Source organism: Oncorhynchus mykiss, chromosome 17 (assembly GCF_013265735.2).
Source record: "Oncorhynchus mykiss isolate Arlee chromosome 17, USDA_OmykA_1.1, whole genome shotgun sequence".
NCBI lineage: Eukaryota > Metazoa > Chordata > Actinopteri > Salmoniformes > Salmonidae > Oncorhynchus > Oncorhynchus mykiss.
The window spans coordinates 16,778,237-16,801,724 of NC_048581.1; the positions used below are offsets into that span (position 1 = coordinate 16,778,237).

At 42.3% G+C, this 23,488-nt stretch overlaps 1 protein-coding gene across 1 annotated transcript; it reads left to right on the forward strand.

The window, feature by feature from the left end:
* The first annotated feature begins 228 nt into the window (after positions 1-228).
* On the forward strand, positions 229-18,784 carry LOC110495069 (interleukin-2 receptor subunit beta-like). Its single transcript, XM_036948338.1, has 11 exons — positions 229-452; positions 8,359-8,461; positions 10,945-11,056; positions 11,192-11,267; positions 11,558-11,657; positions 13,686-13,819; positions 13,933-14,125; positions 16,118-16,217; positions 16,453-16,537; positions 17,764-18,152; positions 18,682-18,784. Exons 2-11 carry the CDS (start codon positions 8,389-8,391, stop codon positions 18,782-18,784), a joined length of 1,365 nt encoding a protein of 454 aa, XP_036804233.1. The 5' UTR covers positions 229-452; positions 8,359-8,388.
* Positions 18,785-23,488: the final 4,704 nt, after the last annotated feature.

The following is a 23,488-nucleotide window of genomic DNA, read 5'->3' on the forward strand; positions in this document are numbered from 1 at the left end:
GGAACAAGAACAGAGACCGAAAGAAGAACAACTGAAAAATTTAATATTTTTGATTTAACCCCCGATTCTGAAAAGTACAGATAGCAGCGTTGATGGTGTGTGTGTGTGTGTGTGTGTGTGTGTGTGTGTGTGTGTGTGTGTGTGTGTGTGTGTGTGTGTGTGTGTGTGTGTGTGTGTGTGTGTGTGTGGTTTCAGTTGAAACTAACTGAAGCCACAGAAATCCCTTTTCTGTCAGTAATCTCTTTTCTGTTCACTCCTTTACTTTTCAGAGAAGGCAGGCAGATGTTTTTCTCGTCATTAATGGGTTTGAATCATCTGGTGGTGACCCAACTGAGAGACAAGAAACTGATTCATCATTAAGCACTTGTCCTTCAGTTCAGAGTGAAACGTAACTCAACCGTAGAGCATTGAGAAGCCGGTGTTTCTGAGACTACAAGAAGGTCCACTATACAGTAAGGTAAGAGTCTCTTTGAATACTCATATACAGATATAGGATCTTCATTTGATCACTCTTTTGTTGCTTAGAATTTTCCTGCACAGTAGAAAATCCAAACTTGTAGTGTAATCAAGGCTCAATAAGGCTTCTAACGCTTGTAATTTCCAATTGAAAATGTCAGACTTGATTTGCCCTATCAAAAAATATATCAGCCCCTACAACAAATATCCATAATCCACATAACTATAACTATAATCCACATAATAATTCACATTTCCAGTTGCTGCAGGATCATTTTCCTGCTATAGAAAACTGTCTCAAATGAAGATCCTACATCTATGATGTGTTGGTTATGGATTACATGTGTTGTTTAATCAAGAAAAGCTCCTCTGCCTGTGTGTGTGGCCATGTGTGGGTCTGAGTGGGATCATTTGGAAGACACAGTATTACACCGTTAAGGTCATGATCACGGTAGTGATGATGATGATGATGATGAGGATGACTATTATCACTTGAGAGACTCACAGAGAACGAAGCTGTTACAATATTGCATACACCTCTCCCATCCCTTGGGGCTGATGAAATGTGTCTAGGCTATGTGCTAGGAAAGGATTCTTCCATCCTGGGCCCAGAGAAGCCCAGGCTTTGTTCTGTGTTAGTGCTGGGCTGCACCAAAACCCTGCACACCCTTTAGATCTCTAGAATCAAGGTTGAAGACCACTGTCCTCATTGTGGAAGAGGTTAGGGGCTGATTAGGGAGTCTTTGTGTAGGGGGCTAGGAGCTAATTAGAGTTTCATTATAGAGGGGGCTAGGAGCTGATTCAATCTTCATTATGGAGGGGGCTAGGAGCTAATTAGATTTTCATTATGGAGGGGACTAGGAGCTGATTAGGGCTTCATTATGGAGGGGGCTAGGAGCTGATTAGGGTTTCATTATGGAGGGGGCTAGGAGCTGATTCAATCTTCATTATGGAGGGGGCTAGAAGCTGATTAGGGTTTCATTATGGAGGGGGCTAGGAGCTGATTCAATCTTCATTATGGAGAGGGCTAGAAGCTGATTAGGGTTTCATTATGGAGGGGGCTAGGAGCTGATTCAATCTTCATTATGGAGGGGGCTAGGAGCTGATTAGAGCTTCATTGTGGAGGGGGCTAGGAGCTGATTCAATCTTCATTATGGAGGGGGCTAGGAGCTGATTAGAGCTTCATTGTGGAGGGGGCTAGGAGCTGATTAGGGCTTCATTATGGAGGGGGCTAGGAGCTGATTAGGGCTTCATTATGGAGGGGGCTAGGAGCTGATAAGGACTTCATTATGGAGGGGGCTAGGAGCTGATTAGGATTTCATTATGGAGGGGGCTAGGTGCTGATTAGGACTTCATTATGGAGGGGGCTAGGAGCTGATTAGGGTTTCATTATGGAGGGGGCTAGGAGCTGATTAGGACTTCATTATGGAGGGGGCTAGGAGCTGATTAGGGTTTCATTATGGAGGGGGCTAGGAGCTGATTAGGATTTCATTATGGAGGGGGCTAGGAGCTGATTAGGACTTCATTATGGAGGGGGCTAGGAGCTGATTAGGACTTCATTATGGAGGGGGCTAGGAGCTGATAAGGACTTCATTATGGCGAGGGCTAGGAGCTGATTCAATCTTCATTATGGAGGGGGCTAGGAGCTGATTCAATCTTCATTATGGAGGGGGCTAGGAGCTGATTAGAGCTTCATTATGGAGGGGGCTAGGAGCTGATTCAATCTTCATTATGGAGAGGGCTAGAAGCTGATTAGGGTTTCATTATGGAGGGGGCTAGGAGCTGATTCAATCTTCATTATGGAGGGGGCTAGGAGCTGATTAGAGCTTCATTGTGGAGGGGGCTAGGAGCTGATTCAATCTTCATTATGGAGGGGGCTAGGAGCTGATTAGAGCTTCATTGTGGAGGGGGCTAGGAGCTGATTAGGGCTTCATTATGGAGGGGGCTAGGAGCTGATTAGGGCTTCATTATGGAGGGGGCTAGGAGCTGATAAGGACTTCATTATGGAGGGGGCTAGGAGCTGATTAGGATTTCATTATGGAGGGGGCTAGGTGCTGATTAGGACTTCATTATGGAGGGGGCTAGGAGCTGATTAGGGTTTCATTATGGAGGGGGCTAGGAGCTGATTAGGACTTCATTATGGAGGGGGCTAGGAGCTGATTAGGGTTTCATTATGGAGGGGGCTAGGAGCTGATTAGGATTTCATTATGGAGGGGGCTAGGAGCTGATTAGGACTTCATTATGGAGGGGGCTAGGAGCTGATTAGGACTTCATTATGGAGGGGGCTAGGAGCTGATAAGGACTTCATTATGGCGAGGGCTAGGAGCTGATTCAATCTTCATTATGGAGGGGGCTAGGAGCTGATTCAATCTTCATTATGGAGAGGGCTAGGAGCTGGTTCAATTTTCATTATGGAGGGGGCTAGGAGCTAATTAGGGCTTCATTATGTAGGTGACTAGTGGCTGAATATGGCTTCATTATGGAGGGGGCTAGGAGCTGATTCAATTTTCATTATGGAGGGGGCTAGGAGCTAATTAGGGCTTCATTATGTAGGGGGCTAGGAGCTGATTAGGGCTTCATTATGGAGGGGGCTAGGAGCTGATTCAAGTTTCATTATGGAGGGGGCTAGGAGCTAATTAGGGCTTCATTATGGAGGGGGCTAGGAGCTGATTAGATGTTCATTATGGAGGGGCTAGGAGCTGATTAGGGCTTCATTATGGAGGGGGCTAGGAGCTGATTAGATGTTCATTATGGAGGGGGCTAGGAGCTGATTAGGGCTTCATTATGGAGGGGGTTAGGAGCTGATTATGGCTTCATTATGGAGGGGGCTAGGAGCTGATTAGAGCTTCATTATGGAGGGGGCTAGGAGCTGACTAGGACTTCATTATGGAGGGGGCTAGGAGCTGATTAGGGCTTCATTACGGAGTGGGCTAGGTTTTGATTAGGGCTTTATTATAGAGTGGGCTATGGGTTGATTAGGGCTTTATTATAGAGTGGGCTATGGGTTGATTAGGGCTTTATTATAGTGGGCTATGGGTTGATTAGGGCTTTATTATAGAGTGGGCTATGGGTTGATTAGGGCTTTATTATAGAGGGGGCTATGGGTTGATTAGGGCTTTATTATAGAGTGGGCTATGGGTTGATTAGGGCTTTATTATAGAGTGGGCTATGGGTTGATTAGGGCTTCATTATAGAGTGGGCTATGTGTTGATTAGGGCTTTATTATAGAGTGGGCTATGGGTTGATTAGGGCTTTATTATAGAGTGGGCTATGGGTTGATTAGGGCTTTATTATAGAGTGGGCTATGGGTTGATTAGGGCTTTATTATAGAATGGGCTATGGGTTGATTAGGGCTTTATTATAGAGTGGGCTATGGGTTGATTAGGGCTTTATTATAGAGTAGGCTATGGGTTGATTAGGGCTTTATTATAGAATGGGCTATAGGTTGATTAGGGCTTTATTATAGAGTGGGCTATGGGTTGATTAGGGCTTTATTATAGAATGGGCTATGGGTTGATTAGGGCTTTATTAAAGAGTGGGCTATGGGTTGATTAGGGCTTTATTATAGAGTGGGCTATGGGTTGATTAGGGCTTTATTATAGAATGGGCTATAGGTTGATTAGGGCTTTATTATAGAGGGGGCTATGGGTTGATTAGGGCTTTATTATAGAGGGGGCTATGAGCTGATCTGGGCCTGGGTTTACTAGGACAGGATGTTCAAATAGAAATGGAGCAAAACCCTGCACACCTTGTGGGCTCCCAGTAGAGTTGAACTGGAGACCGTTGTCCTCATTGTGGAGGGGCTTTGGAGTGTGTTCCTAATGGCACCCTATTCCTTATATTGTGTACTACTTTTAACCAGGGCCTCTAGGGTATATAGTGCACTATATAGGGAATAAGGGTGCCAGTTAGAATGTAGCCTAGGGGTTGATTTGGTCCAGTGTTTAAGTAGGACAGGATGTACACACCCAGCCACAGGTACAGAGGAAGTCAAAGACAAGAGGGGGAGGTGAAGGGGGAGGCGGGGAGAGAGTGTTGGTGGAAAGGAAGTCAGAGAGAAGATAGGGAGGGTGAGGGGGAGGAGGGGAGAGTCAGAGAGAAGATGGGGAGGGTGAGGGGGAGGAGGGGAGAGTCAGGGAGTGAGCGTTGGTGGAAAGGACGTCAGAGAGAAGATAGGGAGGGTGAGGGGGAGGAGGGGAGAGTCAGGGAGTGAGCGTTGGTGGAAAGGAAGTCAGAGAAGAGGGGGAGGAGGGGAGAGTCAGGGAGTGAGCGTTGGTGGAAAAGAAGTCAGAGAGAAGATAGGGAAGGGGGAGTCAGAAAGAAGATAGGGAGGGGGGAATCAGAGAGAAGATAGGGAGGGGGGAGTCAGAGAGAAGATAGGGAGGGGGGAGTCAGAGAGAAGATAGGGAGGGGGGAGTCAGAGAGAAGATAGGGAGGGGGGAGTCAGAGAGAAGATAGGGAGGGGGGAGTCAGAGAGAAGATAGGGAGGGGGAGTCAGAAAGAAGATAGGGAGGGGGGAGTCAGAGAGAAGATAGGGAGGGGGGAGTCAGAGAGAAGATAGGGAGGGGGGAGTCAGAGAGAAGATAGGGAGGGCGGAGTCAGAAAGAAGATAGGGAGAGGGGAGTCAGAGAGAAGATAGGGAGGGGGGAATCAGAGAGAAGATAGGGAGGGGGGAATCAGAGAGAAGATAGGGAGGGGGGAATCAGAGAGAAGATAGGGAGGGGGGAGTCAGAGAGAAGATAGGGAGGGGGGAGTCAGAAAGAAGATAGGGAGAGGGGAGTCAGAGAGAAGATAGGGAGGGGGGAATCAGAGAGAAGATAGGGAGGGGGGAATCAGAGAGAAGATAGGGAGGGGGGAATCAGAGAGAAGATAGGGAGGGGGGAATCAGAGAGAAGATAGGGAGGGGGAAGTCAGAAAGAAGATAGGGAGGGGGAGGAGGGGAGAGTCAGGGAGTGAGCGTTGGTAGAAAGGAAGTCAGAGAGTGATAGGGAGGGTGAGGTGAGAGGTGTACATAAGAAGAAGAAGGGAGGGGGTTTTAGTATGAGGTTTAGTTTGGGAGAGGATGAGAAGAGAGGTAGAGAAGAGAGGAGCAGGGGACGGGGGTGTTAGTGGTTTGAGGTTTGTTTGTTATTGGAAACAGCTTGTAAACATTCTGGGAAACGAGGACGTTGTGGTTTTCTTACCTGTAGCCCGTGTGTGTGTGTGTGTGTGTGTGTGTGTGTGCATGCACAATATGTGTGTGTGTGTTAGCTTGCATGAAGACTGCACTTGTGTTCGAGCTTGCGTGGGCAATGCATGTGTGTGTGTGTATGTTCTCTGCTTTCAGGTTACGGCTGGAAAGCCCTGATCTGGGATCAGGCTAACATGTTATAGCAGGAATGCCCTGATCCGGGATCAGGCTATCAGGTTAAGACAGGAAAAGCCCTGATCTGGGACCAGGATATCAGGTTAAGACAGGAAAAGCCCTGATCTGAGACCAGGCTACCAGGTTAAGACAGGAAAAGCCCTGCTCTGGGACCAGGATATCATGTTAAGGCAGGAAAGCTTTGATCTGGGACCAGGCTACCAGGTTAAGACAGGAAAAGCCCTGATCTGGGACCAGGCTACCAGGTTAAGGCAGGAAAGCTTTGATCTGGGACCAGGCTACCAGGTTAAGACAGGAAAAGCCCTGATCTGGGACCAGGATATCAGGTTAAGGCAGGAAAGCTTTGATCTGGGACCAGGCTACCAGGTTAAGACAGGAAAAGCCCTGATCTGGGACCAGAATATCAGGTTAAGACAGGAAAAGCCCTGATCTGGGACCAGGCTACCAGGTTAAGACAGGAAAAGCCCTGATCTGGGACCAGGATATCAGGTTAAGACAGGAAAAGCTTTGATCTGGGACCAGGCTACCAGGTTAGGGCTGGAAAGTGAACAGTGAACACGACAGTGAACACGACATCACAAGGCTTCACAGCTAACAATGTACAGAAACCAGTGGTGGCTGGTGGCACTTTAAATTGGAGGACGGACTCCTAGTAATGGCTGGAACAGAATTAATGGAACGGTATCAAACACATCTAACACACTGATTCCTTGAACTCCATTCCAGGCATTATTATGAGCCTTCTTTTTCTTCGCCCAGTCAACACATCTTATACCTGTTAGATGGTTGTTTTTAGGTGGGTTTTTTTTTTTTTAAAGGAGTGGAAACTTCACACCTCAGACTGAACATAACATGTCTCTCTAACCACAGTGACCTTTTACTAAAAAAAAACACATGAGAGAATGGTAGCAAACAGCACACTGCCCATGTACAGCTATCGGAACTACTGTATATATATATATATATCTGATCTAAAAGGCAAAACTGATCCTAGATCAGCACTTCTACTCTGAGATGCTTTATTGATCTGGGATCAGGTCCCCTTGTCCATGTAATCTTATATATTATGATCTAAAAGGCTAAACTGATCCTAGATCGGTACTTCTACTCTGAAATGCTTTATGAATACAGGCCCTGACAATAATATACAGAGATATCAATAATAGCAATAGTGACTGTCAAAGGACAACAGTGTCTCAGATGAGTAGCATGGTTCAACTGTTGCATCTCTGGCCATGGTTCTGGAAACGTCTTTAGGTGATAGTATAGTGTGTGGCTAAGTGTATATTTCTAGAACCTGAGTGTGTTAGAACGTGTCACAGAGAGACGCTGGTCGTTGGTAGGATGATCATCTTGATTATGATTGACACACTGGGAGGGAGGGAGAGAGGGAGAGAGAGAGAGAGAGAGAGAGAGAGAGAGAGAGAGAGAGAGAGAGAGAGAGAGAGAGAGAGAGAGAGAGAGAGAGAGAGAGAGAGAGAGAGAGAGAGAGAGAGAGAGAGAGAGAGAGAGAGAGAGAGAGAGAGAGAGAGAGAGAGAGAGAGAGAGAGAGAGAGAGAGAGAGAGAGAGAGAGAGAGAGAGACAGACAGACAGACTCACTAGAGTTGGAGTAATACCATAGTTAGTAACACCATCAGTAGAGCTATCATCCTTCATCCAACCCTTTCCATGTTTTTTAATTAGTTCCATCACAACTCATCCAGCTACCCAGCTTGGGCCGTTCAATATCTGAAGGTAAGAGACAAAATATCTGCAATATTAAAAACATGGAAATGTTTGAAATGCACCTAAAATGCTATGCAAATTTCAATAACCTACTAAATGGGTTTACAGTGTTTAAGTGTGTGCTTGGCTTGTTTCTGGCATACCAGTGTGTAAGAACAGTTGGTTTAAACAAATGCAACTTTGTTAATAAGATGTTTTACACAAATAACCTTCATGTCTAGTGATATGTTTTGCACAAATAACCTTCATGTCTAGTGATATGTTTTATACAAATAACCTTCATGTCTAGTGATATGTTTTATACAAATAACCTTCATGTCTAGTGATATGTTTTATACAAATAACCTTCATGTCTAGTGATATGCAACAGTAAAACAGATGTTACTTTGTATTCACCAGATGTTAATTATATCTGACATGTATTTCACCTTATGTGACCTAATAAGTTTCTATTCTGTAAATGAGGATGTATGGATCCCTCTCCCACTTGCACACCTGTTCAGTTTCTGTGGCTTTCACTGTGTGTGTGTATGCGTGTGTGGCTACGCTTAAACTGATAACACTTGATCTACTTTCATGGAAAAAACACACCACGCAGACAGACATAGAAAGTTGCACTTTTTCTTCTCATGCTTCAGGCTTTCTTCCATCCCAAATGTCACCCTATTCCCTACATAGTTCACTACTTTTGACCAGAGTTAAATGAGCCCTGGTCAAAAGTAGTGCCCTATATAAGAAATAGGGTACCATTTGGAACACTAAGCCACCTGTGTCACCTGTTGCTAAGGTCATGTCTCCTACTGTGTTCTAGAATGAGAAAAAGGACCAGGAAGAAGTCATAATGAAGGTTCTATGGTGTCTCTATGTCATCCTGCTCCTCCCCCTACTAACCTGCTCCAGCCAACCACAGTCCTGTAAGTCATCAATACCCTTCACAATGCATTACAACACATGTAGAATGACTTTGAGGTTAAAGTGCAGACTGTCAGCTTTATTTTGAGTGTATTTACATCCATATCGGGTGAACCTTTTTAGAAATGACAGCACTTTTTGTGCATAGTCTACCCATTTTAGGGGACCAAAAGTTCTTTAATGTGTGTTAAAGTAGTAAAAAGTTTAGTATTTGGTCCCATATTCATAGCATGCAATGATTACATCAAGCTTGTGACTCTACAAACGTGTGATTATTTTGTGCCTAATAGAAATGAATGGTAAATAATGTATGGTGTCATATCAGCTTGGATATCAGCTTGGATTTGGCGTCTCTCCTATCAAAACACGTTGAGAGTAAACATCATTAACAGAAACAACTGAATTGTTGTGTGTGTTGTTGTTGTCCTCCAGTGTCCCTTTCCTAAATTAGCCATTGATGGAGGTAGGGATTTGGACTTGTGGATTTACTTAATTCTCTGTATTGGCCAAAAGCAATTCCGATCCAACCATTAATTCATACGTTGTTGTGCCCCTGGCCTGAGAGGATGGAAGTTCAAGCAAGCATTTTAGCCAGGTAGCCTAGGACAAAAAAATAAGCTTGTACTGTAAATAAGCTTGTACTGTTTCAACGTGAAAGAGAGGAGGATGGCATTGGTGTTTCTCTACAAGTAGAGTGAGTCAACATGTTTTTCTACTTGTACGAACGCACATGCATGCACACATAAATCAGAACCATGGACAGCCACATATTTAGCTTATGTTGATTGGACACATTTTTGGGGGGGTTATATTTTAGTTGTCACTTTATTAGACGAAGCAGAGGTGATTTGATGATGTTGAAGTTGAAATGGTGCTGGAATAGTGGAGGCAGCTCTTCTTTATGACTTGCAGTAACTCAAATCAAATCAAATTGTATTGGTCACATACAGATGGTTAGCAGATGTTATTGGGAGAGTAGCAAAATGCTTGTGCTTCTAGTTCTGACAGTGCAGCAAACAAGTAATATCTAACAATTCCACAACAGATACCTAATACACACAAATCTAAGTAAAGGAATGGAATAAGAATATATACATATAAATATATGGATGAGCAACGACAGAGCTGCATTGGCAAGATGCAATAGATAGTATAGAATACAGTATATGCTGTACATATGAGATGAGTAATGCAAGATATGAAACATTATTAAAGTGACTAGTATTCCAATTATTAAAGTGGCCAATGATTTCAAGTATGTATGTAGGCAGCAGCCTCTCTGTGCTAGTGATGGCTGTTTAACAGCCTGATGGCCTTGAGATAGAAGCTATTTTTCAGAAGGCCAGCATCCCGGAGTCGCCTCTTCAATGTTGACATTGAGACTGGTGGTTTGTTGGTACTATTTAATGAAGCTGCCAGTTGAGGACTTGTGAGGCATCTGTGTCTCAAACTAGACACTCTAATGTACTTGTCCTCTTGCTCAGTTGTGCACCGGGGCCTCCCACTCCTCTTTCTATTCTGGTTAGAGCCAGTTTGCACTGTTCTTTGAAGGGAGTAGTACACAGAGCGTTGTACGAGATCTTACGTTTCTTGGCAATTTCTCACATGGAACAGCCTTCATTTCTCAGAACAAGAATAGACTGATGAGTTTCAGAAGAAAGTTATTTGTTTCTGGCCATTTTGAGCCTATAATTGAAACCACAAATGCTGATGCTCCAGATACTCAACTAGTCTAAAGGAGGCCAGTTTTATTGCTTCTTTAATCAGAACAGCAGTTTTCAGCTGTGCTAACATAATGGCAAAAGGGGTTTCTAATGATCAATTAGCCTTCTATAATGATAAACTTGGATTAGCTAACACAACATGCCATTGGAACACAGGAGTGATGGTTGCTGATAATAGGCCTCTGTACGCCTATGTCGATATTCCATTAAAAATCTGCCATTTCCAGCAACAATAGTAATTTACAACATCAACAATGTCTACACTGTATTACTGATCAATCTGATGTTATTTTAATGGACAAAAAATGCTTTTCTTTCAAAAACAAGAACATTTCTAAGTGACCCCAAACTTTTGAGTGTGTATGATTAAACATGATATAGAGCCTTGTAAAACATGACATAGATCCTTAAAAACATGACATAGATCCTTAAAAAGATGACATAGAGCCTTAAAAAACATGACATAGAGCCTTATAAAACATGACATAGAGTCTTGTAAAACATGTTATAGAGCCTTATAAAACATGACATAGAGTCTTGTAAAACATGATATAGAGCCTTATAAAACATGATATAGAGCCTTATATTAAAACTGTTGTTATTTTTTTCTTTCTCTCTGTTTCCCTCTCTCTCTGCCTCTTTCTCTCTCTCTGCCTCTCTCTCTCTCTCTCTCTCTCTCTCTCTCCTCTCTCACTCTCTCTCTCTCTCTCTCTGCCTCTCTCTCTCCTCTCTCACTCTCTCTCTGTCTCTGTTTCTCAAAGATCTACAGTGTGTCAATGACTTCATCAGTAACATCACGTGTGTGTTGAACAACACATGCATACCCCCAGACATGCCGTGCACTCTGCATGGTGAATACCCCGGGTTTAAAAGGTAAAGAAGACTAAGGATGCAGCCTCACTGGAACCCTATTCTCATAGAGTCCTGGTCTAAAGTAGTGCACTATATAGGGAATAGGGTGCCATTTGGGATGCTAACTGAAACAATGGTTCACTGTTGTAACTACAGGCAATGTGAGATGAAGTCCTTGGCCGGTTTCAACACAACCTTGAGAGGCGGCAGTCTGGTCTTTGAGGGCAATCCAGTGAGTTTTATAAAACTACATCAAGTTAAAACCAATGCTTGGTTATATATGTGCATTATTATAGATCAAAACAATGATTTAAAAACTATTTTAAAAGTAATAACATGAATGTAACACATTAATCTGAATGAATAAATTAACCAGGAATTTGTCATAAAAAAAATAAAAAAATAAAACATTTTTTCCTAATAATAATAATAATAATAATAATAATAAAACAATGACAGCATATATATAGACCAATAGGCAAACAACCCTGGATAACTGAACTTCTGTAAATGATCTTTCAGTTCTTTTGGGAAGAGGATAAAATATCCATTGTTGTACGGTGTGGACAAGCAGAAGATTATGTGATACAGATTGAATACCTGTATCAACCATTTAACCACAGTAAGTGTACAGTAATTTGAGTGATATTATGTACGATGTGTCATCTATTACTAATCTACTACATTAATTGTACACCAACTACAATGATACAATACCATAACTTTATGAGTTTTTGTGAAGTCAGCATACAAAATACACAAAATCAATACACTATGATACAACAAAATGCAATACAATCATACTGGAAAGCTTATTAATATACAGTGCATTCAGGAGGTATTCAGACCACTTCACTTTTTCCACATTTTGTTATGTTACAGCCTTATTCTAAAATGTATAAAATCATTTCCCCCTCATAATCTACACACACTACCCCATAATGACATCACACTACCCCATAATGACATCACAATACCCCATAATGACATCACACTACCCCATAATGACATCACAATACCCCATAATGACATCACAATACCCCATAATGACAAAGCAAAAACAGGTTTTTATACATTTTTGCAAATGTATAAAAATATTAAAAAATTGACATAAGTATTCAGACCCTTTAACTCAGTACTTTGTTGAGACACATTTGGTAGCGATTGCAGCCTCGGGTCTTCTTGGGTATGTCGCTACAAACTTGGCACAGATGTATTTGGGGAATTTCTCCCATTCTTCTCTGCATATCCTCTCAAGTTCTGTCAGAGTGGGCGGGGAGAGTTGCTGCACAGCTATTTTCACGTCTCTCCAGAGAACTTGCCTACCTGGTTAAATAAAGGTGAAATAAATGTTCGATCGGGTTCAAGTCCGGGCCACTCAAGGACATTCAGAGACCTGTCCTGAAGCCACTCCTGCGTTGTCTTGGCTGTGTGCTTCAGGTCATGCTGGAAGGTGAACCTTAGCCCCAGTCAGAGGTACTGAGCGCTCTGGAGCAGGTTTTCATCAAGGATCTCTCTGTTCTTTTCTCCTTACACCCTTCCCTCAAAGCTGACTAGTCTCCCAGTCCCTGCCGCTGAAAAACACCCCCACAACATGATGCTGCCACTACTATGCTTCACCGTCGGGATGGTGCCAGGTTTCCTCCATTCTGGCCAAGGAGTTTAATCTTGGTTTCATCAGACCAGAGAATCTTGTTTCTCATGGTATGAGTCTTTTAGGTGCCTTTTGGTAAACACCAAGCGGGCTGTCGTGCCTTTTTTTGAGGAGTGGCTTCCGCCTGGTTACTCTACCATAAAGGCCTGATTTGTATAGATGATTGCATAGATGATTGTCCTTCTGGAAGGTTTTCCCATTTCCATAGAGAAACTCTGGAGCTCTGTCATCGGGTTGACCATCGGGTTCTTGGTCACCTCCCCCGATAGCTGAGTTTGGCTGGGAGGCCAGATCTAGGAAGAGTCTTGGTGGTTCCAAACTTCTTCCATTTAAAAAAGATGGAGGTAACTGTGTTCTTGGCGACCTTCAATGCTGCAGACATTTTTTGGTAACCTTTCCCGGATCTGTGCCTCGACACAATCCTGTCTCGGAGCTCTACGGACAATTCCTTCGACCTAATGGCTTGGTTTTTGCTCTGACATGCACGGTCAACTGTGGGACCTTATAAAGACAGGTGTGTTCCTTTCCAAATCATGTCCAATCAATTTAATTTAGCACCGGTGGACTCCAATGAAGTTGGAGAACCATCTCAAGGATGATCAATGGAAACAGGATGCACCTGAGCTCAATTTCGATTCTCATAGGAAAGGGTCTGAATACTTATGTAAATAAGGTATTTCTGTTTTTTACTTTTAATACATTTGCAAACATTTCAAAAAAACAGTTTTTGCTTTGTCATTATGGGGTGTTGTGTGTAGATTGATGGGGAATTATTTTTTTAAATCAATTTTAGAATAAGGCTGTAACGTAACAAATTGTGGAAAAAGGGAAGGGGTCTGAATACTTTCTGAACGCATTGTACACAACTTAATACTAATTCATACCTGATGCTAACATTTCGAATTCAACTTAGTACTAGTAGTTCTGTTACAGTGATATTAGTAATATATTAGTACTACTATGAGGACATTAACTGTGTTGTTTTGTGTTTGGCAGTTAAAATGCATCCCCCTGGCAAGCCGACCGTCATCAATGCCTCAATCGCCTGGACACCAGGAGCTCCCATTTCAGAAATGATATTCAACTATGACTTCCAACTACAGTGGAAACAGAAACTACATCACTGGGAGGTGATAGAGAGAGAGAGGGGGAGGAAGAGAGACAGAGGACAGATAATAACAACTGTGTTTCTCTCTTTGTACACTATCTAAAAGTAGACCTACTGTATGTTGTGCTACTGCAGGATGCTGTGGAGGTGAACATATCAAACAAACAGATGTATTTTGACCTGGACCCTGAGATGCTGGAGAGAGGAAGGAGGTACCAGGTCAGAGTCCGGGTTCGAGCCAACCCAGACGATTACCCAGACTGTCAGTGGAGCGACTGGAGCCCCAGTGCATCATGGGTCTCCACTCTGGGCCAGATGAAGCCAACAGGTAAATACAGCATCAGTGATGTCATTGGTTATTAGTACACATTTTAATGTGGGCCTATACAGTGGGGCAAAAAAGTATTTAGTCAGCGACCAATTGTGCAAGTTCTCCCACTTAGAAAGATGAGAGAGGCCTGTAATTTTCATCATAGGTACACTTCAACTATGACAGACAAAATGAGGGGGAAAAAATCCAGAAAATCACATTGTATGATTTTTAATTAATTTGTTTGCAAATTATGGTGGAAAATAAGTATTTGGTCACCTACAAACAAGCAAGATTTCTGGCTCTCACAGACCTGTAACTTCTTCTTTAAGAGGCTTCTCTGTCCTCCACTCGTTACCTGTATTAATGTTTGAACTTGTTATCAGTATAAAAGACACCTGTCCACAACCTCAAACAGTCACACTCCAAACTCCACTATGGCCAAGACCAAAGAGCTGTCAAAGGACACCAGAAAAAAATGGTAGACCTGCACCAGGCTGGGAAGACTGAATCTGCAATAGGTAAGCAGCTTGGTTTGAAGAAATCATCTGTGGGAGCAATTATTAGGAAATGGAAGACATACAAGATCACTGATAATCTCCCTCGATCTGGGGCTCCACGCAAGATCTCACCCCGTGGGGTCAAAATGATCACAAGAACGGTGAGCAAAAATCCCAGAACCACACGGGGGGACCTAGTGAATGACCTGCAGAGAGCTGGGACCAAAGTAACAAAGCCTACCATCAGTAACACACTACGCCACCAGGGACTCAAATCCTGCAGTGCCAGACGTGTCCCCCTGCTTAAGCCAGTACATGTCCAGGCCCGTCTGAAGTTTGCTAGAGAGCATTTGGATGATCCAGAAGAAGATTGGGAGAATGTCATATGGTCAGATGAAACCAGAATATAACTTTTTGGTAAAAACTCAACTTGTCGTGTTTGGAGGACAAAGAATGCTGAGTTTCATCCAAAGAACACCATACCTACTGTGAAGCATGGGGGTGGAAACATCATGCTTTGGGGCTGTTTTTCTGCAAAGGGACCAGGACGACTGATCCGTGTAAAGGAAAGAATAAATGCCATGTATCGTGAGATTTTGAGTGAAAACCTCCTTCCATCAGCAAGGGCATTGAAGGGGAAACATGGCTGGGTCTTTCAGCATGACAATGATCCCAAACACACCGCCCGGGCAACGAAGGAGTGGCTTCGTAGGAAGCATTTCAAGGTCCTGGAGTGGCCTAGCCAGTCTCCAGATCGCAACCCCATAGAAAATCTTTGGAGGGAGTTGAAAGTCCGTGTTGCCCAGCAACAGCCCCAAAACATCACTGCTCTAGAGGAGATCTGCATGGAGGAATGGGCCAAAATACCAGCAACTGTGTGTGAAAACCTTGATAAGACTTACAGAAAACGCTTGACCTCTGTCATTGCCAACAAAGGGTATATAACAAAGTATTGAGATAAACTTTTGTTATTGACCAAATACTTATTTTCCACCATAATTTGCAAATAAATTCATAAAAAATCCTACAATGTGATTTTCTGGATTTTTTTTCTCATTTTGTCTGTCATAGTTGAAGTGTACCTATGATGAAAATTACAGGCCTCTCTCATCTTTTTAAGTGGGAGAACTTGCACAGTTGGTGGCTGACTAAATACTTTTTTGCCCCACTGTATATACTTGGGCTGTGTCCCAAATGGCCCTATAGTTCCCTACATAGTCCAGAGCACTATGGGCCAAAAGCACTGCACTAAACAGGGAATAAGTTGCCATTTGGAAGGCAGGCATAGTAGTGTGTTTCCATATGAATCTTGAAAAATAGCTCCTTCTTTCTTCCCTATTTCTTTCTTTCGTTCTTAGACAGGCAGACACATGCTCAAAACAAACTTACAGACAGAAATGTAAATGAAGGCTTTTCTATGCCAATCTTTTAGTAAGACAGTGGTGTTGTTATGTACGTTCTAAATATGTTCAAAGTATGTTCTATGTTGTTCCTCTGGTCCTGTTCTCAGGTAGTCCTGATGTTCTAGACCAGGACTTTGTGGTGGTCACCGTGGTGGGAGCTGTTGTTGTACTAGTCCTGCTGGTCTCCATGTTGCTCTGCAAAGGAAAGTGAGTACTCTCTGTCTGTGTGTGTGTGTGTGTGTGTGTGTGTGTGTGTGTGTGTGTGTGTGTGTGTGTGTGTGTGTGTGTGTGTGTGTGTGTGTGTGTGTGGAAGGGTTGGGGTCCATTGTAAATGTGATTTATTTTAACACCAACGGACTGCAAAGTAAACATCATGTTTTAGATGTAATGTTTTGTAGTTGGTTAAGTGCAACTTCCTTTCATTTCCGTTCATTGCTGACAGGGTCAAGAAGATTCTGAATCCTCCTATACCAGATCCCTCCAGGTACTTTGAGGGCCTCAACCTCCAGCACGATGGAAACTTCAAGGTCAGTTCTACTTTTGACTGAAGTTACGTGCCAAAAGGGACCCTATTCCCTGTATTGTGCACTACCTTGTTATGGCGGGAGTTAGGCTATAATGGCTGTAGTTAGGTTATAATGGCTGTAGTTAGTTTATAATGGCTGTAGTTAGGTTATAATGACTGTAGTTACGTTATAATGGCTGTAGTTAGGTTATAATGGCGGTAGTTAGGTTATAATGGCTGTAGTTAGTTTATAATGGCTGTAGTTAGGTTATAATGGTGGTAGTTAGATTATAATGGCGGTAGTTAGGTTATAATAGTTGTAGTTAGGTTATAATGGCGGTAGTTAGGTTATAATGGCTGTAGTTAGGTTATAATGGTTGTAGTTAGGTTATAATGGTGGTAGTTAGATTATAATGGCGGTAGTTAGGTGATAATAGTTGTAGTTAGGTTATAATGGCGGTAGTTAGGTTATAATGGCGGTAGTTAGGTTATAATGGCGGTAGTTAGGTTATAATGGCGGTAGTTAGGTTATAATGGCTGTAGTTAGGTTATAATGCCGGTAGTTAGGTTATAATGGCGGTAGTTAGATTATAATGGCTGTAGTTAGGTTACAATGGCTGTAGTTAGGTTATAATGGCTGTAGTTAGGTTATAATGACTGTTGTTAGATTATAATGGCTGTAGTTAGGTTATAATGGCGGTAGTTAGGTTATAATGGCGGTAGTTAGATTATAATGGCTGTAGTTAGGTTACAATGGCTGTAGTTAGGTTATAATGGCTGTAGTTAGGTTATAATGACTGTAGTTAGATTATAATGGCTGTAGTTAGGTTATAATGGCTGTAGTTAGGTTATAATGGCTGTAGTTAGGTTATAATGGCTGTAGTTAGGTTATAATGACTGTAGTTAGATTATAATGGCTGTAGTTAGGTTATAATGGCTGTAGTTAGGTTATAATGGCTGGAGCCTAATGAATGGAATGGTATCAAACAGATAAAACACATAGTTTCCATATATTTATTACCAGACATTATTATGAGCTGTCCTCACCATTGTCTAAGAATTAGCATCATGTATGATTGAAGCCACCTGTCGGAAGACAGTGCAGTCCTCACCTTACAAGCCTCCTCTGCAATAGAAAAATAAAAATAATAATCCTTTCATTTACCTCTCCTCTATATGTCTCTCTTTCTCTCTCTCTGTGTGTGTGTGTGTGTGTGTGTGTGTGTGTGTGTCCGTCCGTGCCTACAGGCTTGGCTGGGTCCTTTGTTTGCCCTTGAATCCATCAACTCTGCCTCGCACCGTGAAGACATCTCCCAGGTAGAGATCACCGACAGCCTGGACAACGTCACCCCCTTGAGGACGACACCACCACAAGAGAAGAGATGGGACAACAGTGGCCACTCCTTCTGCTCTGGCTTCTCCAACTCCAGCTACTTCTTATCTCAATGCTCCCAGCCTGGATCCACCTCCATCAAGCTGGAACCCTGCTCTGTACACTCCCCTTACGGACCAGTAGGTGGCACTACTGAAATGATAGATGAGTGGAAGGAGGAGAACAGAGGAGATATGATGGATAGTAGTAGAGGTGTAGGGGGGAAGGACGAAGATATCGGGGGTGGAGGGAAAGATGGAGAGATGTTGGGTGGAGGGAAGGATGGAGAGATGGGGGGTGGAGGGAAGGAGGGAGAGATAGGGGGTGGAGGGAAGGATAGAGAGATGTTGGGTGGAGGGAAGGATGGAGAGGTGGGGGGTGGAGGTGTACTTGAAGGCATCAGTGCAGGTGAAGATGTCCTCCAGGTTTCTTCTTACGGGCGTGTTGAGAAGCTCCAGGCCGAGCGTCGGGCCCTCATAAGCCCAGATTCAGGCATCGGCAGTGGGGCAGAGGATCAGGAAAGTCAGGAGAGCGTGGAGGATGCGGTCGGGCCTATTGCATCCACCCCCCATTTTGTCTCTCAGGACTTCCATCTTGTTCCGCTTCTTCCTCTTATCAATAACAATAACTTTACATTCTGCTCCACCCCCTTACCCATTTCCCTGTCCGCTTTCCCCCAGCTTCCCTTCACCCTACCTGGGTTGGATAGTGTAGGGGGAAAGGGTACGGAGATGGGGGTTGGAGGAGGTTCTCTCACAATGTCTTCCTCCTATGAACGTGTGGATAATCTGCAGCTCCAGGCCCAACTCTTGGCCCCTCAGAGCCCAGATTCAGGCATTGGCAGTAGGGGAGAGGATCAGGAAAGCCAGGAGAGCGTGGAGGATGAGGTCAGGCTAACTGTGACCCCCTGTAACCATATCCCTCTTATTACCACTAACAATATATTTCCATTCTGTTCCACTCCCTTACCTATTTCACTGACCAGTTTACACTTCCCCTTCTCTGGGTTGGGATTGGCTCCATCCCTGGGTATGAGAACCAGTCATCCAGGCAGGCTGATTGAGGAGATGTCTCTCCTGTCTTCTTCAATGGCAATAGAGCCCTCTAGTGACGGCTACATGCCAGTGAAAGAAGCTCAGAGCTGAGCTATGAAAACATTTCACCAAGGTCTAAGTTTGGAAAAGTCTTGTAATTTTCCCAAAATTCCCTGGTTATCCAGAAATCCTGGTTGGAGGAAGCCAATATGGTAATCTCCCAACCAGGATTGAGAAAGTTACTAGAATAGGGGGGTCAAAAGTTTTAGAACACCTACTCATTCAAGGGTTTTTCTTTATTTTCACTATTTTCTACATTGTAGAATAATAGTGAAGACATCAAAACTATGAATAACACATATGGAATCATGTAGTAACCAAAAAAGTGTTAAACTAATCAAAATATATTTTATATTTGAGATTCTTCAAATAGCCCCCCTTTGCCTTGATGACAGCTTTGCACACTCTTGGCATTCTCTCAACCAACTTCACCTGGAAAGCTTTTCCAACAGTCTTGAAGGAGTTCTCACATATGCTGAGCACTTGTTGGCTGCTTTTCTTTCCCTCTGCGGTCCGACTCATCCCAAAGCATCTCAAGTTGGTTGAGGTTGGGGGATTGCGGAAGCCAGGTCATCTGATGCAGCACTCCATCACTCTCCTTCTTGGTCAAAAAGTCCTTACACACCCTGGAGGTGTGTTGGGTAATTTTCCTGTTGAGAAACAAATGATAGTCCCACTAAACCCAAACCAGATGGGATGGCGTATCACTGCAGAATGCTGTGGTAAACATGCTGGTTAAGTGTACCTTGAATTCTAAATAAATCACAGACAGTGTCACCAGCAAAGCACCCCCACACCATAACACCTCCTCTTCCATGCTTTACAGTGGGAAATACACATGCAGAGATCATCCGTTCACCCACACCGCGTCTCACAAAGACACGGTGGTTGGAACCAAAAATCTCCAATTTGGACAAATTTCCACCATTGCTTGTGTTTCTTGGCCCAAGCAAGCATCTTCTTATTATTGGTGTCTCTAATGAACTTATCCTCTGCAGCAGAGAAAACTCTGGGTCTTCCTTTCCTGTGGTGGTCCTCATGAGAGCCAGTTTCATCATAGAGCTTGATGGTTTTTGCAACTGCACTTAAAGAAACGTTGAAAGTTATTGAAATGTTCCATTTTGACTGACCTTCCTGTCTTAAAGTAATGATGGACTGTCGTTTCTCTTTGCTTATTTGAGCTGTTCTTGCCATAATATGGACTTAGTCTTTTACCAAGTAGGTCTATTTTCTGTATACCATCACTACCTTGTTAAAACACAACTGATTGGCTCAAACACACTAAGAAGGAAAGAAATTCCACAAATTAACTTTTAACAAGGCACACCTCTTAATTGAAATGCATTCCAAGTAACTGCCTCATGAAGTTGGTTGAGAGAATGCCAAGATTGTGCAAAGCTGTCATCAAGGCAAAGGGTGGCTACTTTGAAGAATCTCAATTATAAAATATATTTTGATTAGTTTAACACTTTTTTGGTTACTACATGATTCCATATGTGTTATTTCATAGTTTTGATTTCTTCACTATTCTACAATATAGAACATAGTAAAAATAAAGAAAAACCCTTGAAGGTGTTCTAAAACTTTGACGGTAGTATATTTAACCCCTTTTTTTTGGTAGGCACAAAATGACCTCCATACTTCCATAAGACATTTTAAACTGATACCGGTTACCTTCAGGGTGACTCCCGTGACACTAGTGTGGGTCGTAGAGAAAAACACATACTGCTTTCTTGAGAATCTCCCCTTTCCACAGTGGGATCCAACGTGTTCGTGAGAGTCTCATCTTTCCATATTTTATAGGCTAAACCGTTCAGACGCTACAGACGTTTTCGTGAGAAGATCGCTTTTCGTGGATGTCTCATGGTCTGACAAACACCGCTCTAGCTCTGTCAGCTTTCACCGCAGATGCGGAAGGGCGATATCGGCGGATTCAGATATAAACAGATATAGCTTAAACCGACAGGTTTTAATGGGTATTTTTTTATTATGTTACTTAGATTGACGCACCGGTACCTCAATCGACTCTAGGGAGTTAAAGGGGCAATCTGGGATTTGGTATATCCATTTGTTGCTGTTTGAATCACAGATTGCCATATTATTGTGGTGTGTGAGGTATGGGTATGTTTTACATAGATCCATACATTCATAGATATGTATATAGATATGCATGTATAGCTGTGGTTCGATAGGATGGTAACAGGTGAGTGAATAGAGACAGACAGTTAGTGTTCATTGCTTTGTGTTACACAGAGTCATAAATAGTGTTTTGTCTTGTAGACTACTTTGTTAGTTTTCAAACTTCTTACAGCTGAAATCCCGTTAACGGGATAGATATGACAACAGCCAGTGAAAGTGCAGGGCGCCAACTTCAAACAACAGAAATCTCATAATTAAAATTCCTCAAACATACAAGTATTTTACACCATTTTAAAGATAAACTTGTTGTTAATCCCACCACAGTGTCCGATTTCAAAAAAGCTTTACGACAAAAGCATACCATGTGATTATGTTAGGTCAGCACCTAGTCACAGAAAAACAGCCATTTTTCCAGCCAAAGAGAGGAGTCACAAAAATCAGAAATAGAGATAAAATTAATCACTAACCTTTGATGATCTTCATCAGATGACACTTATAGGACTTCATGTTACACAATACATTTATGTTTTGTTCAATAACGTTCATATTTATATCCAAAAATCTCAGTTTACATTGGCGCATTATGTTCAGTAATGTTTTGCTTCCAAAACATCCGGTGATTTTGCAGAGAGCCACATCAATTTACAGAAATACTCATAATAAACATTGATAAAAGAAACAAGTGTTATGAATGGTATTATAGATATACGTCTCCTTAATGCAACCGCTGTGTCAGATTTAAAAAAACCTTTACGGAAAAAGCACACCATGCAATAATCTGAGTACAGCGCTCAGGCACCAAAACAAGCCATACAGATACCCGCTATGTTGTGGAGTCAACAGAAGTCAGAAATAGCATTATAAATATTCACTTACCTTTGATGATCTTCATCAGAATGCACTCCCAGGAATCCCAGTTCCACAATAAATGTTTGTTTTGTTCGATAAAGTCCGTAATTTATGTCCAAATACCTCCTTTTTGTTGGCGCGTTTAGTTCACAAATCCAAATTCATGAGGCGCACTAGGTCCAGACAAAAATTCAAAAAGTTCCGTTACAGTTTGTAGAAACATGTCAAACGATGTATAGAATCAATCTTTAGGATGTTTTTAACATAAATCTTCAATAATGTTCCAACCGGACAATTCCTTTGTCTTTAGAAATGCATTGGAACGCAGGTCGCTCTCACGGCCACACGCGTGACCAGCTCATGGCCTTCTGCCAAACACCTGATTGAAACAGCTCTCATTCGCTCCCCCTTCACAGTAGAAGCCTGAAACAAGGTTCTAAAGACTGTTGGCATCTAGTGGAAGCATTAGGAAGTGCAATCGGACCAAATTTACACTGTATCTTGGATAGGCAAAGAGTTGAAAAACTACAAACCTCAGATTTCCCACTTCCTGGTTGGATTTTTTCTCAGGTTTTTGCCTGCCATATGAGTTCTGTTATACTCACAGACATCATTCAAACAGTTTTAGAAACGTCAGTGTGTTTTCTACCCAAATCTACAATAATATGCATATCTTAGCTTCTGGGCCTGAGTAGCAGGCAGTTTACTCTTGGCACCTTATTCATCCAAGCTACTCAATACTGCCCCCCAGCCATAAGAAGTTAAAAAGACAAAGAAGAAATAGCCGTTGAGTTTACCACTCATATCATATAGTTGCCGTTATAAATGCTGATTGGCTGAAAGACGTGCTATATCAGACCGTATACATCTCATGTCATATGGTTTCTGTTGATCTGCTCAGGGATACGTTTTCATACCACTTCTGAACACTTTTCTACCTCTCATGACAGTACTACATCTATTTATGATATCAATATGATACTATGATTGTGCTCACAGTAAATACTGATCTGATACTGATAAATCTCTCAGTAGAAATGAAGAATGTATTATTATGTTGTGTATAACATGGCCATCTTGAATGTAATGTCTCTGAAAAATCCTGTGGAAAGTGGCTGATGTTCCAATCTGTTTTTTTGTTCATTTAAGATTACATTTATTTAACCAGACAATTCAATAACATATTTAAATAATAATGTTGATAATATGTGTTTTAAACAAATGTAGTGCTGGTTTATTGCACAGACCAACTTTGCAGTTCAAATTATTTTTTGGTTTTGTAAATGATCATTACTCTAAGTTAGAACTGAAAAAATGTATAAGGCAGCTGATTTGTTTTACAATCTTATTGACAGCAATTGATAAAGATATGTATTGTCTAACATAGACTGTTTGACTGTGTTTTTGATATTTCAGCCAATCAGCCAGGGTAGGCCGTCATTGTAAATAAGAATTTGTTCTTTAACTGACTTGCCTAGTTAAATAAAGGTTAAAATTAACAAAATAAACTGACTGTGTT